The sequence below is a fragment of the Lagenorhynchus albirostris genome, chromosome 14 (assembly GCF_949774975.1).
Source record: "Lagenorhynchus albirostris chromosome 14, mLagAlb1.1, whole genome shotgun sequence".
NCBI classification, from domain to species: Eukaryota; Metazoa; Chordata; class Mammalia; order Artiodactyla; family Delphinidae; genus Lagenorhynchus; species Lagenorhynchus albirostris.
The window spans coordinates 76289739-76306369 of NC_083108.1; the positions used below are offsets into that span (position 1 = coordinate 76289739).

The 16631-nt window shown below is 44.0% G+C and overlaps 2 protein-coding genes across 4 annotated transcripts in view; one reads left to right on the plus strand and one right to left on the minus strand.

The window, feature by feature from the left end:
* The window catches only part of SPRING1 (SREBF pathway regulator in golgi 1), a 127846-nt gene extending 114850 nt beyond the window's left edge, over positions 1-12996 (minus strand). The window contains exons 1-2 of one of the 2 annotated variants that reach the window (XR_009534931.1): positions 12754-12996; positions 3377-3533 (exon numbers count right to left, since the gene is read on the minus strand). Coding sequence is in view for 1 of the 2 variants with exons in the window: in XM_060122068.1 (XP_059978051.1) it covers positions 3377-3533; positions 12754-12864 (268 nt within the window). In the remaining variant the exon portion in view is untranslated. The remainder of the gene's footprint in view (positions 1-3376; positions 3534-12753) is intronic. The other variant, XM_060122068.1, reaches the window with a different exon arrangement.
* Positions 12997-13160: 164 nt separating this feature from the next.
* Positions 13161-16631, plus strand: part of RNFT2 (ring finger protein, transmembrane 2) — a 60443-nt gene continuing 56972 nt past the window's right edge. Inside the window, exons 1-3 of one of the 2 annotated variants that reach the window (XM_060170542.1) lie at positions 13161-13309; positions 14952-15122; positions 15636-15694. In XM_060170542.1, the coding sequence (XP_060026525.1) occupies positions 14988-15122; positions 15636-15694 (194 nt within the window). In that variant the 5' untranslated portion in view covers positions 13161-13309; positions 14952-14987. The remainder of the gene's footprint in view (positions 13310-14951; positions 15123-15635; positions 15695-16631) is intronic. The other variant, XM_060170543.1, reaches the window with a different exon arrangement.

Genomic DNA, 16631 nt, shown 5'->3' on the forward strand with positions numbered 1-16631 from the left:
GTAGTTTGAAGGATTTTTTAAAATAGTAGTCACACCTAACCTTTATAAACTGATTTAGGCTCCTTTTAAGTATACATTGCAGGGATTCAACTACCCCTCAGAATTAGGGAATGAGAGTACTCTAATACCCAAGGAAGAAAAATCCTCCCAATTCCCTCCATTCATCATCTAAACACACCCCCTCCAACCTAGTTCATTCATTCATACTCAACTTTAAGAATCTCCTCACAAAAGCTAGTTTATTGTTCATAGCTGCTAAATACACATTTCTCTATATCCTTCTGGGAGTGGGACAGAAAAATGTAAGAACAAGTCCATTAGGGACACCAGGTGGCCCATGGGAAACTCCCAGGTGCAGGCCCAGGCCCACAGGTACACACACGGGCCCACGGGTGCACACAGGTGCAGAGCAGCTGTTCCTCACATCATTCCATTCTAAATGCCCCAGCTTCTTAATCCTCAGAGAATGAGACATCGTGAAGCATGAGGTTGTTTTCAGAAACTACTCTGGAAAAACAAAGCATGAGGTTGTTTTCAGAAATTACACTGGAAAACGAAGTCTGTGCAAAAGCAGGAGGCACCATTAAAATAAGAGTGGAAGGGACCAGAAGGGCCCTCACGTCACACGGGGAAAACTGAGAACCAGATCGCTGCTGTTGTGGTTTTAACTATGGCTTCTGTCTTCTAAATTAAGACAGGATGATTCTAATGCCACATTAAATGTTTCTGGGATTCTTCCTAACTATTCTTACTCACTTCCTTCAGAAGGGTTATAAATTAAAAATCTGAATAAGCCAGCATGTTCCTCAAAATTCTACCCCAAATGATACAGAGCATCTTATCACATGATCTGTGTCAGAAAGATGTAAAACATTACACTTGTTGAAATGATCTTTCTGCCCTTTTCTCTTTTCCATGTTATAAGTGTTAGCATCTCAGGCCTTCTGTTTTTCCCCAGTACAAACTGCAAGTATTTAGCTTTGAAACCAGGCGGGTCTTTGTAACTCCTGGTGAAAGTCCATCAAGATTTTTCCTTTTGCATCAGAAATGTACTCCTGCAAACATTATTTCCAATGAGGAGTCCTGTGAGATCACAACCTCAGAGTGTGCTGCTACTGACTGGGAAACCAACTTCTAACCTTTGAAAAGTTTGTAACTCTGCTGGTTGTCTTACTGAATAAGGTGTCACCCTGACAACACTCGTGGGGGTGGCATCTGCTTGCTAAAAGGCAAAAATTCCTGCAAGTTTTCTTTATTACACTGCTTATCTCCCCTCCTGCATTCATGGACGTAAAATAAAACCTATGGTTCTTGGATTTTTTTTGATTGGTTCTTGGAACTTAAGAAATCTGAGAGTCTTTGTCTCACTTGAATTAAGCAGAGGGAAATCATTCTTTTGCTAGCTATGACAAAAGAAAAGGACAAACTGTCATTCATAACTAATATTAAATATTAAAGTCAAGTCATAAGATTTCACACTTTCTCACTGAGTACCATACAAACAAAAGCCTATAAGAAAAAAGCACTGAACTCCAAGTTCAGTCCTGGTCTTAGTCCTAGGTCTGCCCCTGACTGACTAGCTGGGTCATCTTATGGAAGTAACTTTCCTTCGCTAAACTTTACTGTTAAAACAAAGCAAAACAAACGTTACTTGCAATTTAATCTGCTTTTTCAATGTGATCTTAAAAACAGAGCTGGGCACTGTTGAGTCAGCAGTGCATTTTTGTGCAAAATTTTCCAGCTCTTCTAATCTAGGTGGGAGGTTTTCCTGATTCCTTCCTTCAATCCCAAATAATCTCATCTGCTCTGATTCCTTTGAGATCTTTTTGGAAAAGTTTTTTTTTTTAAATTATTTTGCTGGGGTTGCAAACTTTAAATATAGATATATAAAAAGCACTATAGTTCCATTTTGAAGATAGCACGTGTCTTCATTTTGTTAGGCTTCATCAGGTATCGATTCAAGGTTACCTGTATCAATTTCAGTATTGTGACATTCATAACCCATTTGTTCTGAGCCTCTCTAAGAGAGAGCCAATTTTACTCTTGCAAACTAACCAGATTATTGTAAACCACCAGGTGAAAAGGGAATAAACAATCTGTAAACCAGTCGGGGAATTCTGACCACTGTTTGGATAGCTGACATTAAGGAAAAGTGGTACTCTCTTGGCGTGATAATGGTATCCCGTTTATGGTTTGTAAAAGAGCCCCTGCCACCTTGGGCAGGTTCCTGAACCGCTTCGTGTCTGTATCTTCAACTACAAAGTGAAGACAGAAACACCTACACCTCACAGGACTGCTACAACAATCAAATGAGATGTTATTCAAGGAGAGCTTTTAGCCCAGTGCCCAGCATGTAGTAAGGGCTAAATTAATGCAGGCAGAGCATTACCAGGAGTCTCTCCTTGGGGGACTGGGCCAGTCTTAGAGTGGTTAGAGCTCTAGCGGCTGTCTAATCCAAACGCCTCGCGAGCACAGGAATCGCCTTTCTTATACACTAAAACTCTGGGAGAAGGCACCAAAACAGACAGATTGTTTTTTTTAATTGAGGTATCATTGATTTACAATATTACATAAGTTTCAGGTGACAACTTAGTGATTCATAATTTTTAAGAGTTATACTCCATTTATAGTTATTATAAAATATTGGCTATATTCCCTGTGCTGTTTGATATACCTCGGTAGCTTATATTTTATACACAGTAGTTTGTACCTCTTAATCCCCAGCCCTATCTTGCCACTGTAAAAAGAATGAAATTTTGCCATTCGCAACAACGTGGATGGATTTGGAGGGTATTACACTTAGTGCAGTAAGTCAGACAGAGGAAGACAAATACTTTGATGTTGTATGATATCACTTATACGTGGAACCTAAAAATAAAACTAGTGAATATAACAAAAAAGAAACAGACTGATGTTTTAATAGTAACAGTAAAACATTTTGGAAGTGTTTATAATTCATTTGAGATTATGCAGTCAACAAGGGCATTCATTCTCTTCCTAAATGCCAACACTATGTGGATACGATTCACGTCAGCAAGAAGGAAAACTTTATCTTGTAGAGTTCACCATCAAAATGAGAAAAAAAAGACTGTTAAGATCTGAAAGTACTGGGGCTGGGAAGAGACTGGCAGGAAGTAGTCAAGGGGCTGACGCATGATAAAATGCTAAAACCGTAATTCTAACTCTGGAGAGTGTCTCTTATCAAACCAAGCTTCTCTGACGTTGAGGGGAACCTTGAATGATGAGTCAGATATAAAAGACAAAGACGTGAGAAGTGTTGAAATGGGCAAGAGGGGGAAAGACAGCATATAAAATCCCTATTTAAAAACCTACGAATGGCCCAGGGACTGCAGGAGAGGAAGGGAGCCAGACTAACCAAGTTCATCCGTGATGAGGTGCTTCCCTTGAATGGAGTTCCGGCACTGGTTGCTGGGCCGACTGCTGTTGCCCAAGTTAAACTGCACTTTCCATGGGATGGGCTGATCGTGGTCGTGAACCTGGAGGAGATTCCGATCTCTCACTGCCCTCTCCTCCTACAAAGACACCATAAATGACAAGGTTAAAGTATCACTTCTTGCATTTTCACCAATTTTTTCACAGAAACTACAGTAATAGGAAAGAAACAATATAAAACAGCTTGCACAACAGGAATCTGCACTCCCCTGGTATGAGTAAAGTCTGAGCCAAAGTCATGAAAAAAAATGCAGTGCTTCCCTGGTGGCACAGTGGTTGAGAATCTGCCTGCCAATGCAGGGGACATGAGTTCGAGCCCTGGTCCGGGAAGATCCCATATGCTGCGGAGCAACTAAGCCCATGTGCCACAACTACTGAGCCTGCACTCTAGAGCCTGTGAGCCACAACTACTGAGCCTGCGTGCCACAACTACTGAAGCCCGTGCGCCTAGAGCCCGTGCTCAGCAACAAGAGAAGCCACTGCAATGAGAAGCCCGCGCACCACAAGGAAGAGTAGCCCCCACTCACCGCAACTAGAGAAAGACTGTGCGCAGCAATGAAGACCCAATGCAGCCAAGAATAAATAAATGTTATTTCTTTTAAAAAATGCAAAATAAACCTGCAGGAAGAAGTAATAAATTAGGGCTATGCTTCAAAACTGGCAGACTTACATAAATGCCCTTGGACTACGTGCATGTTATGAATGTGTACAAAAGCATTAATTTTGTCAAAAAAATTTGGAGGGAAAAAGTTTTGAAATTTTTCTGATGGCAAATCATTTAAAATATTTTTTATATTAAAACAAATACATTGTGGAATAGAATGTAAAATCTGAATACACTTTTAAAATAGAAGAGGAAACTTCAAAGAAACTTTCCAACTGTCATTTCAGACAATACCTGGACAGGTCTGGGCACAAGGTTACTTTCATTTGCAGTAAGGAGTTTAGTGGTAAACTAAGGGGAACGCTGAATTGGGAGGTTGATTTCAGGGGAAGAAGAAGCATGTCAACTGTCAAATTTCTTCTATGAAAAAATACTAAGTATGTGACCCTTAGAACATACCTTTCTTTATAAAAGACACCCATGCCAGCCAGCCCTTTACCGAGACATGCAAAGTGAGGAGTTGCTCTAGAGGCAAGAGTTTAGATCTTTTCTCCTAGCCCCCAAGGCACAGTCGGGCTTTCCAAATTGCCTTTGTTATACTCTTAAAGAAACTAAGTAAGGTGCCTGAGTGCCAAAAAAACAAGCCATGCAAGAAAGAGCCATCTTCTCAGAGGATTCTTCAACCTATCTATCACTGGAAAACAAAACAATGATAAGACTCCCTCCAAGAGGATTTTTATACATAATAGTTTAACCATTCTACCATTTTAATAGAGTTCTGTGGCTTTTGCCATTAAGAATGATCTGTCATGTGTCACTGTTTGAGAAAAAGGGACTAACCTTGAAAGTTGATAGCAAAGGTTATACTTTAAGACAATGGGAAAGAGCTATACACTTACTAAGATATCTCTAGGAAAGCTATGTGGGAAGAGCTATTAATATTTAAGACATGCAAATCCACATCTACTTTGGCACAGCAAACACATGTTTGAGGCCTAGCCTCTGGAAAGTACAGACGTGTAAGGGTGCACTAGGATGTCTACTACAGCACCGTTTATGTGGTGGAAAAAACCTGGAACCCCAATCACAGAGAAATGAGTGAATAAACACTGGATAGCCATAGCTATTACCTAAAAATTACGTATGACTTATGTGTATTTATCTAGAGCAGGAGTCCTTAAACCTGACTTGCACATCAAATTATTAAGGACTTCAAATTCTGATTCCTGAGCCCAACTCCAGACTGAGTAAAAAGCTCTGTGGATGGGACCTGGGAATCAATATTTTTAAAGCACTCGGATAATTTTAATACAGAGGGCTGCAGATCCCTGGTGGATGTCCATAGTATATTAAGGAAAGAAACAAGTTACAAAATAATGTGCATATTATCACACATTGTATTATGATAACTGTATTAATACATACATATGGGTTTATAAGAGCTGAGATAAATGCATGCAAAGATACTACAAACCATTAACATGGAAAGGACATAGGTGATTATTAACATTTTTCATCATCGTTGGAATAGTTTCATTTTTAATTTAAAATAAAATGATAAAAAATTATTAAAAACATGATGATCATTAACAACAGGAGACACTAAATGAGGAATCTACAGGAACTCTGTACTATCCTTGAAACTTTTCTGTAAATCCATAATTACTCCAAAATTAAAAGTTTATTTAAAAAAAAATGACTGCCAACATAAAAGACATAAATTGCCCACAATCCCATCACTTGAATAAAGCTGTATCTATTTCTGCATATTAACTTCTAGCCTTTGACCCCAGCATTTATACTACAAATTAGTATGCTTCACATTCAGCTCCTCTTGACACTAATTGGATGGTAAACGGTTCAAGTACCTACATTATCTTGATAATCACATTTTCAAGGCTATATAATAATGCATCACCTTGATGTGCTGTAATTTAGTAAAAACATCCTCTACAGATCAACGTTTAAGCCCACCCCAGGTGTCTGTTATCATAAATAGCACTGCAATAAAAATGTAGACCTTTTGCTTATTCTCTTAATTTGTGGTAGGAATTATTATTAGTAGAGTCAATGCTAAATAGTGCCAAATATTGATAATTTCCCAAAAGCTATATATGCCATTTGTAACATTACCAGAATTTAAATAACAGTGTGCCACTCCACTATTGAATTTTGTTCCTTAATTTACTAAAGGTAAAACAGTCCTTCAAGGTGGCTTTCATTTCTATTCTGACCCCTCTCTTTTGTTTCTTTTATAGGAAAGAACTGGCACTAGCAGGAACAGGATGGGTTATATCAATACAAAAACAACATCGGTATTCCTTGGTTGGGGCAAGAAAAGGACTTAAATGCATAAGTCTTGAGAATATGGGAAAAATCACTTAGGTGCACAATGCTTAACCACCTGTAAATTCATGAGTTCTGCTGGGACCGTGTCAATTAACGGCATAATCAAGCTATGTGCAAACTAAAGTGCACTTGAAATGCTACCCTAGATAAATTAACCGCCATAAAGACTTAAGAAGCTGGTCAAAGTACAGTAAACTGGATCTCACAACAAGGTTGAAAGTGCTCTTGACATCACTCTCAAACTTTCCTGTTATTCCTTCTGAAAGAAAATGAAGAGTTCACGGACAAGGGCATCCCAGAAGGACCTCTTTCACATTACTGTGTTCCTGGTAAATAGGATGGCAATTCTCCCAGCACTTGTACTTGTTTCCAAACATGAATATTTAAGACCTTTCCAAAAGAACTGGTAAGAGTTGTACAACCAGAAAAGACCGTACAAGAGATTGTGTAAGACATAATGGCAAATGTAATGAATTAGCACATGGTCGCTTTCCTGAAGGTCCAGTCTTGCAAGGGTGTGGTGAAGGGGCACCGAGGGAATTCCTTCATTGGACAGGTGGCTTTAAACCTTTCTGAAACTACCCTACTAGGCTGTCTCAATTTTGAGCACCACCCCCCGTGTGTATGTGTATATGTGTGTGTGTGTGTGTTGTGTGTGTGTGCGTGTGTGTATTTTTTAATTCAAGATTCATTCAAAGGTATCAAGTTCTTACAATGTGTTAAAGATACAGAGACAAAGATAGGCAGGTTCTCTATTCTCAAAGAGCCTCCAGGGCCTTCCCTGGTGGTGCAATGGTTAAGAATCCACCTGCCAATGCAGGAGACACAGGTTCGAGCCCTGGTCCGGGAAGATCCCACATGCTAGTGGAGCAACTAAGCCCATGTGCCACAACTACTGAGCCTGCACTCTAGAGTCCGCAAGCCACAACTACTAAGCCTGCATGCCACAACTACTGAAGTCCATGCGCCTAGAGCCCGTGCTCTGCAGCAAAAGAAGTCACCACACTGAGAAGCCGGCGCACCACAACAAAGAGTAGCCCCCACTCACGGCAACTAGAGGAAGCCCACACGCAGCAACTAAGATCCAATGCAGCCATAAATAAATAAATAAATTTATTTTTTTTAAAAAAAAGGAGCCTCCAGAATTTTCTTCATAAACTACAAGGCGCTAGAGAAATGTTTTTATTACTAATGTATATTACTTAACCTCTGATTTAAAAAGGGGTATTTTAATAACTGTCCTGTCTCTTTTTCAGGGGTTATCATTAGGGTCAAATGAGATGTGTCCCATGTAAGCAGTAAAGCACTTAAACATAAGGCACTGTCATTAAAAGAATCGCTTATGATTCTCAAAAGTAAAAGAAAAAAGGGGATAAAGGCCAGAGGGAATCCCAATGTCTAATATTTGGGGAATAGCTAATAAATATAGCCTGATCATGGAAATTTTTAGTTATAAAAACTTACACCTCGAAAGAGCTTTTAAAGATGGGGAAAATGCATATATGTTAAGTGAAGAAACAGTAGGCCCTAATTATATTTTTAAAATATGAAGAAAGAAAATATGCCCAAATATCATCAGTAAATCCCTCTGTTTGGTGAGATTAAAGATAATTGCTTTCCTCCTCTACCCTGTGCAGCACTTTACAGACTCTGAAAGGTATATGTACCTTGTTGATACGGTGAAAAACAGAGCAGAAAAACAGATTAGCAACTCTCTCTTATGATTTATTATACTTTATATAGCGTCTAACTTGAAACCAATTTACATACTTAATTACGTTAAAGCTAAAGATGTTGATATATTTTCAAGGAGTTATGCAAATAGCCCTGACACTTTCTGGAACTGCACCACTTGAACAACTATGAGAACAGTTATTTACATGAGAGGACCTCTAAGGACCCTTCTGACTCCAAGACGGATTTCTCTATTCTCAGCTCAAATGCCCCACAGAGTTAGGCCCACCTTGCCGCTCTATCACAGTACCTTGTTTTGTATTCTTTGTATCACAAATTATTATCTGAAATAATTCTGCTCATTTGCCATTTCTACCCCTCACCCCCTACAGAATATAGGCTCTGGGAGAGTAAGACTGTATCTGCTTTGCCTCCCACTGTATCTCCATCATCTAGCAGACAGTGCCTGGTGCAGCTGGTGTTCACTAAACATTTGTTAAATCAATGTGCCCAAGTCACCTAGCACCCAGTCCTCACCCCCAATGGCATCCCCACCAAGGTCACTAATTTCTCCTGTGCTCCCATCCCTACAATTTAAGCTATCCCCCAAAGCATTAATTAACATGAAAATCAAAACAGGAATTCAAAGCTGTAGAGAATAATCAACTATTCTCTAGGCAAAAAGTGGCCACATCTGCTCCATGAGTTCACAGTCTCACTGAAGCAGAGCTAAGGATCATATGAAAAACTCCAAAGCTTTCGAGTTTTTCACAGCCTCTTCTCAATTAATTCTAACCACACCCACCCCGTCTTCCCGTCCAATAGACAGACAGCTGTGCTACAGCACAGCGCCTTACAGATGGAGCCTGAGGCTAGGCAAAATGGAGCAGACTCCCTCAAGCCACAGCTCAGGAGTGCTGGAAGACCGCAACTGCAGCAGAGAATAGAGCAGAGTTGCAGCAAACTCACAGGCACGCAGGAGGGGCATCAGTCAGAATAGGCTCCAAGGATCCTTTCCAGTTTTAAAAATTATTGAGGACTTCAGTATGTGAGTTAATGAGGGTTATGGCTAATGATATTTATCATACTGGAAATTAAAACCAATTCTTAAAACATTTAAATAAGTTATTTATTCGTTTAAAAATAACAATAATGACGTCTTCCCTGGTGGCCCAGTGGTTGAGAGTCCACCTGCCGATGAAGGGGACACGGGTTCCTGCCCCGGCCCGGGAAGATCCCACATGCCGCGGAGCGGCTGGGCCCGTGAGCCATGGCCGCTGAGCCTGCGCGTCCAGAGCCTGTGCTCCGCAACGGGAGAGGCCACAACAGTGAGAGGCCCGCATACCGCAAAAAATAATAATAATAAATAACAATAATGAGCCCATTACATGTCAACAGTTTTTCATGTGTGTAGGGGGAAAAATGTTTTTCAAAACAAAAAAATATACTTGGTGAGATGAGAAAATATCTTTACATTTCTGCAAATGTTTTTAATGTCTGGCTTGACGGAAAACAGCTGGATTCTCACAACTGCCTCTAAATCCAATTTATTGCAATACCTTGTTCAGGTTGAAGCTTATGAAGAAAATCTACCTCACACAAATGTGCAGTTGGAAATAGGAGTATTTTCGTGGCTCTTCCAGATAATTACGGATAATCTTTGATACTACTTCAAAACTTGACAAGTATAGTTTCTTAAAAGTTCACTGCAAATGGTGCAGCCACTTTGGAAAACAACCTGGCAGTTCTTCAAAAAGTTAAACACAGTTACCAAGTGACCCATCAATTCCACTCCTAGGACCATAATCAAGAGAACTGAAAACATATTTCCAAACAAAACCTTGTACACCAATGTCCATGGCAGCCCTAGTCATAATAGCCAAAAGGCAGATACAAGCCAAGTCTCCATCAAATGATGATGGCTAAACAAAATGTGTTAGATGCCTACAACGGCACGTTACTCAGACATAAAAATGAAGTACTAATACATGCTACAACATGGATGAGACTTGAAGACTGGCTTTTAACTGAAAGAAGACAGACAAAGAAGACCACATAGTGTATGTTTCCATTTATATGAAATGTCCAGAATACGTAAATCCATGGAGACAGAAAGTTGACTAGCGGTTGCCAGGGGCTTGATGGGCAGGGATAGAGAGGTTATAGCTAACGCGTTTCTTAGGCAGTGGGGGAATCAGATCCAGAAAAATCTGCAAAACAAAACTGTTGCTGAAAGTTTCAGGGGATTCACGATCACCCCTCACACACACACCCCTAGGACTGTAGTCACAGATCACAAGTTTAAAAAAAAAAAGAGACACACAGGGAAAAATAAAATAAGAACAAGGTACACCAGAGTACTTAAAAGGCATTTGTAGGAGGAATTCCCTGGTGGTCCAGTGGTTAGGACTCTGCACTTTCACTGCTGAGGGTCCGGGTTCAATCCCTGGTCAGGGAACTAAGACCCCACAAGCCCCGCGGTGCAGCCAAAAAAAAAAAGTGGTTGTAGGGAAAGTCACAGTGTAGACAGCATCTGAGTCAGGCAGGAAAAATTAGTAGGACTGTGCCAAGCTGGGAAGAAAGGAAAAGTCACCCCAATTAAAAAGATGTGATTGTTTGTTCAACCAATATTTGAATACCCATGAAGTGCCTGGCAGTATTCTAGGGACTGAGATTCTACGAACAACACAGACAAGGTCCCTGGTCTCCAAAGAATTACGTTCTAGAAGGGAGAGTGAGGGGAGACAGATAAACAAGTAAATGATCCAGAAATGCTCAGTAAGTGATGCTTACCGCAGAGAAAATAAAGCAGGACTATGGGCAAGGAACTGAAATCACTGAGATTGTGTCACCTGCTGTGACCTGGAGCAGTAATAGTTAGCCTCACCTGAACTGACAAAAAAAAAAAAAAAAAAACACTCACAATGCAGAGATCCTGGAACGGGCGTCTGGAGTTTTAGCTGAGTGCAACAGGAACCCAAAGAAGAACTATACACAAGGGAGTGCTGGGATTTTTTTTTTTTTCTTTTCAGATTATCACTCCTCCTGCTGGTTAGAGAATAGACTGCAGAATAAGAAAGGAAGCAGGGCTTCCCTGGTGGCGCAGTGGTTGAGAGTCCGCCTGACGATGCAGGGGACGCGAGTTCATGCCCCGGTCCGGGAAGATTCCACATGCCGCGGAGCGGCTGGGCCCGTGAGCCATGGCCGCTGAGCCTGCACGTCCGGAGCCTGTGCTCCGCAGCGGGAGAGGCCACAACAGTGAGAGGCCCGCGTACCGCAAAAAAAAAAAAAAAAAAAAAAAAAAAAAAGAAAGCAAGGAAGCAGAGACCTGTTGGTGGGCTACTACAGCAGTCCAGACAGGGAAAAGCAGAAGGTATCTGTGGCTGGGGAATGGTAGTGCCACTCAGTGAGGCTGGGAAGACTGGAGAGGAAGTGGTGGTGGAGAATCAGGAGTTCTGCTTTGGCCAAGTATGAGGAGCCGACAACGCACGCAAAAAGGGACGTCAAGCAAGCAACGGGATATGAACCTTGGGGTTTCTGGATAGGTCAAGGCTGGAGTTAGAAACAGCAACAGCATACAGCTGGTATTTAAACCAATGGTGCTAGAGATGAGCTGGGTCAGTTGGGAGGAAGGTAGAGGGCTGAGTCCGGGGTCACTACAGCACCACCTGACAGGGAAGGAACAACACGTGGCCATGAGCAGGTGTCTGCGAAGTTGTGAAAACACAAGTGCAAGCACTTAGTCTGCATGAATGTCACCGACGCATCCCAGTCACCAGAAGAGGCTTACAACACTCAGCCTCTCTGTTAGCCTGAGGTGAGAGGTGGGCTACGGTCCCCTAACTTTCCGTTTTACAATCTCCTAAAACTAAGGTGACCATATCACTTAGTATTTCTTTTCTATTCATTGACAAATTTTATACGAATATGACCCTTGAGAATGAAAAGGGGAGCTTTTCTAACTGCATCAGCGCAAGAGCATAAAGCAGGGTTGTCCCGGGTACACCCTGGCATATGCTCACCCTTTCTAAAAACCTAAACGCCTGAACTGGACTTCTAAACGAAGGGACAATGCTCTGGGTAACATTTCCCACCAAAGAATCCTGCCTTTTCTCCCACAAATTCGCACAGAGAAGAAAAACTAAGCGGATGGGGAGGTGAAAGGAAAATTCCACCCAACCACGTTATGCACAGAAAGAGCACCTCGTGGGTCCTGAGGCGTCTCCCTGCCGGACAACCGAGCCCCTAAATTAAATGAAAACCAGGCACACCAGCGCTGGCTTCGTAGCTCAGCTGGGCATCTTACTGGCCCAGGCATCTCCACCTTTTCCAGTCTCGAGTTACCCTGCTGGAACCCGGGGACACCGCCCCCCAGAACGGCCGCGAGGAGAAGGGAGAAATGCTCGCCCCCGCTCAGCACTCGGCCTGGCAGGTAGGAGGCAAGGAGACGGCCCTCAGGGTGATAACAAGCACAGCGTAAGGGCCCACAGCACCGGGTTCGAGTCCCAGCTCTGCCCCTGGCCTACCAACGAAATGGGCGGGTCCCTTCGCCCGTCCTCAGCCCCGGGACACGAACGCCCACCTCTCCGGAGGCGGCCCGGCGCACCGGACACTCGGGCAGCGCGGCTGCAGAGGCAGCTTCCCTCACCCGGGGAGGGAGGGCGGCCACTGACCTGCTTGAAGGTGCTGGTGAGGAAGTAGACGAGCGAGAGCCCGAAGACCAGGGCGAGCACCCACCTCTTCCGCAGAAGCCGCCGCCACACCATGGCCGCCAGGTTCACCATCCCGGCGCGGAGCGGGACAGGCCCGGGGCCCGGGCGGCATGGCCCCTACGCGGCCGGCAGCCCCATGGCTCGCGGCGGGCGCCGGCCCCGCGGCCCTCAGCCCAGTCAGCTCCCGTCAGCCACCCCGCGCCTCGCCACGTGACCTCGCCCCACACACCGCCTGCACACCTCGCGCGTCACCCGCCGGCCTCGCTCGGCCTCCTCCTCATTGGTCCCTGCATAGCGGCGGCTTTCTATTGGCTAAATTCCGGGAAGGGGGCGGGCAATCGTGTGCGTGCGGCCGGTGGAGTTGTTGCCCGGGTCTCAGCGCTGGGCGCCGCGACCTGAGAAAGAACCTGGGGAGAGGCCGGAAGCACTCGGAAGTCAGGTGCTCCCCGGGCCGAGCGAGTGATTGGCTTGGAAGCACGAGAATGATGCCGCTGAGACTGCCGAATCGTCTGGGCAGGTAAAAAGATAACGTTATTTTTTTTCCCCCCGGTATGGTCAGCGTAATCTCCTGCCCTTTCAGTCCTGGGGCGTTTCGCGGTAAACTTTGGTTGCAGGAATGAAAAACGCTTGCAGCATTGTATACGGAGCGCACCTGCCTGCTTCCAGTGCAAGTGATGCAGGAGATGCTCTCTTGCGTGCATTTCGGTGTAGTCATATAACGGCTCGGGGGTGCAACTTAAAACCTCTCATACATTGAAAACGCTGGTGAAATCCTCCTTAGGGATGGAGCACGATGTATGGAGCAGAGGGTAAAAAGGCATTTCATTCAGTCATTCAGATGCATCCCACGTGCAAACGTTTTATTACAGAATTCGATATTGGAATAATTATGTACGGCCTACTGCCAACACAGGACCTGAAGTCCCTTCGAAAGCAAGCATCTGAAAGTGAAATCTTGGGTATTTTATTTAGGGGGCTGTGTCAAATTTATGGATGGAAACTTGAGATTCTGTATTTTATTTTCCCCGAGGATTTGCAGGCGATGAGGAATCATTGCGGGGGGAGGGGGCATTAAGGCGAGATTGCAAGTTCTTGAAACAGATTTAGGGCATGAGCTTTCCTTCATAAATGAAGATGGTGCTACTGACCCATCTTTTGGCTGATTTAACAAATGAGAAAGGAAGCTTAGCTGGGGGGTTGTCTCGCTAATCAGTGGCCCTGGTAACACCAGTGCTGTCCCCTGAAGAAGGCTGGTCAGGATCAGGAAGTCACTCAACAACCCGTATGGCACCCTGAACTAAGAGCGCCATCTTTGGTCCTGGTACAAAAACAAATATTCAAGGAAGCTAAACCAACTCATGAAAAGTCTCTGGCCTTTATTTCTTCTCTGGAGTGAGAGGTCAGGGAGGGAACAAGGGACGTAGAAAAAGGTAAGTGAGAGACCCATTGATGTTTTGCTCATTGAGTAAATACTTGTTGAGTGCTACTCTGTGCCAGGCAGCGTTCTAGATGTGGAAGCAGAAGGGCAAACCAGGCAGGCCGATCGTGTCTTTTGTGGCATTCGCATTCTAATGGAGGACAGGCCATAAATGAATATGCAAACATGTAAATAAATGATAAGTGCTATGAAGAAGGTAAAACGGGGCAATGTATGTTGGGTCAGGAGGGTGAGAGGAGAAGGCCTCTGGAAGGAGGTGACATTTGTCCTGAGGGAGCTAGCCAGAAGGAAAAGCATTCTAGGGAGAGGGAACAGCAAGTATAAAGGCCCGGAGGCAGGGACAAGCTGGCACGTTGGAAAAACGAAAAGGCCAGTGTGGTTGGAGGAGAGTGGAGGCAAATGAGGTTGGGAACAGGTGAGGCCTGCAGGCCAGGAACAGAGCTTGAATTTAATTCTGATTGCAGTGGGTAGCCTGCGGAGGGCCTTAAACATATTTTCTGTATTCCCCAATCACGACTCAGAGTTTGACAATAGGACAAGATATTAATACATTCAGATCATAACAGTCCTCAGGAGTCCCAACAAGGTATCAATGGAAGGCTAACAAGGGACAAGGAGGCAACAGAACCATCTGCTTTTAACTACCCATGAAGCCCTAAGACTTATTCTCAGGTTCAAGGCATCCCGTGGACTATTCACTTAAGTGTTCTATTCCATCCAGGGTTTGGAGCCTCTGATAAGCTCCTGTGACCCGTGCATGCCTTTGGAGAGGAAGAAGAGGGAGAGGCCTGCTTTCTCTGGAATCCGGTGGTCACATCCCCACCTGAATGCCCACCTCAGGTGTCGTCAACATGGAGTTCTGAAGTCCCTGTGGTTCCTCACAGTGAACCAGGTGACGTGTCTCCATGAGAATTCAGATCTTCATTACCACTGTATTAAATGTGAGGGCTGGAAGGAAGCTTCGGGTTCGGACACTTCACCCCTCTCCCAATTAACCTATGGGGAGTCTGAGGCCACAGAGAGGTTACCAATTTGTCCAGGGTCACACAGCAAATTAGGGGTGGCATCAGTCCAGGATCCATGTTTCCTAACTGTCTGCTGCTCACTTGACCTCCTCCAGCACCTCTTTGCTTTACAGTTCACTTCTTTCTCCTCTGACATGAGAACTTCCTCCACCTCCGGTCTCATCCTTCTCATCCATGAAATGGGCTGATGACACTTTCTTCATGGGACAGGGTGTTGATTTGAGGGTTGAATGGCATAACAGACTGAAACACAGTTTGCAAAATGTCAGAGAGCTCTAGGGAAGTAAGATACAAGTAGTACTTGTTTATGGTTACCATGGTGATCTGACAGGCACTGAGAATATTGGGAGACTCTGGCTCATGCATGTGTTGACTTTTAGGTCTTAAGGAAAATGCAGAGACGCCACAGCAGCAACACGGATAACGTTCCACCTGAAAGGTAGGCATCCCCTCATTCCATCTGAGGCTCTGAGCTTCAGGTGGTCAAGGGCAACCCAAAACTGGATGGAGTAATACCTGCCCCTCAGGGCTACTCGTTAGAAGAGCAGAGGAGATCTGATTGGACACTGCTTTGCATGGCAATGGCCTCATATCCTCAACACGTGACAGCTTACTGTTGCTCTTATGGTAATTCTCAAAGCCCGTGCAAACAGTGATCCACTTGACTCATTGTATCAATGATTGTACCCAGGGGATTTTAATTTATAGAGGTGTCTGAGTGGCAACATGGAGGGGCAGATGACATTGAAAGAAGATTTTTATTACTTGCAGTTTCCAAGATAAGGGGGCATGTCACCCTATGCAGGGCCACATGGGGAAGCACCGGGGTCAGCCAGGAGGCAGAAAGGAGCAAAGGGAAAGCATAGGTCACAGCTTTTATTGTGTTTTCCACACAGAGTAAGGCAGGGGAGGGGAAACAACTTAGGATTGACTAGTTTGAATAATGTTGGTGGACTCTAGGCTGTAGGAGTGGTCTCTAGTTGTCTGTACCTGGCCCTGAGTGATTTGGGGCAGAGGAAATATTGGCTGAGAATGGGAATTAGATAAAGGAGGTGGTTAGGGATGTGAGCTCTGGATCACAGGGGAGTTGTAAACAACTTTGGCCATTAGTTTGACTCTATAATGTGCAGATGCCAAATAGACAAGTACAGAATCTAAGAAAATGCAGTTAAAACACTAATAAGCTAGAACTTCCATCTACTTAAGCCAAAGAGAGTACAGACCATGGGGACCTGTTCTCAGGTTGTGACAGTCTCCCATGACAGTCTCCCAGCCACAACCCCCTCACCATGCTGGACCGTACATCCAAGGAACAGGCAGCCAAGCTTTTCCTCCCTTGCAGCCCATTTCAAGTCCCCTGCAATTCTTGAGATTGG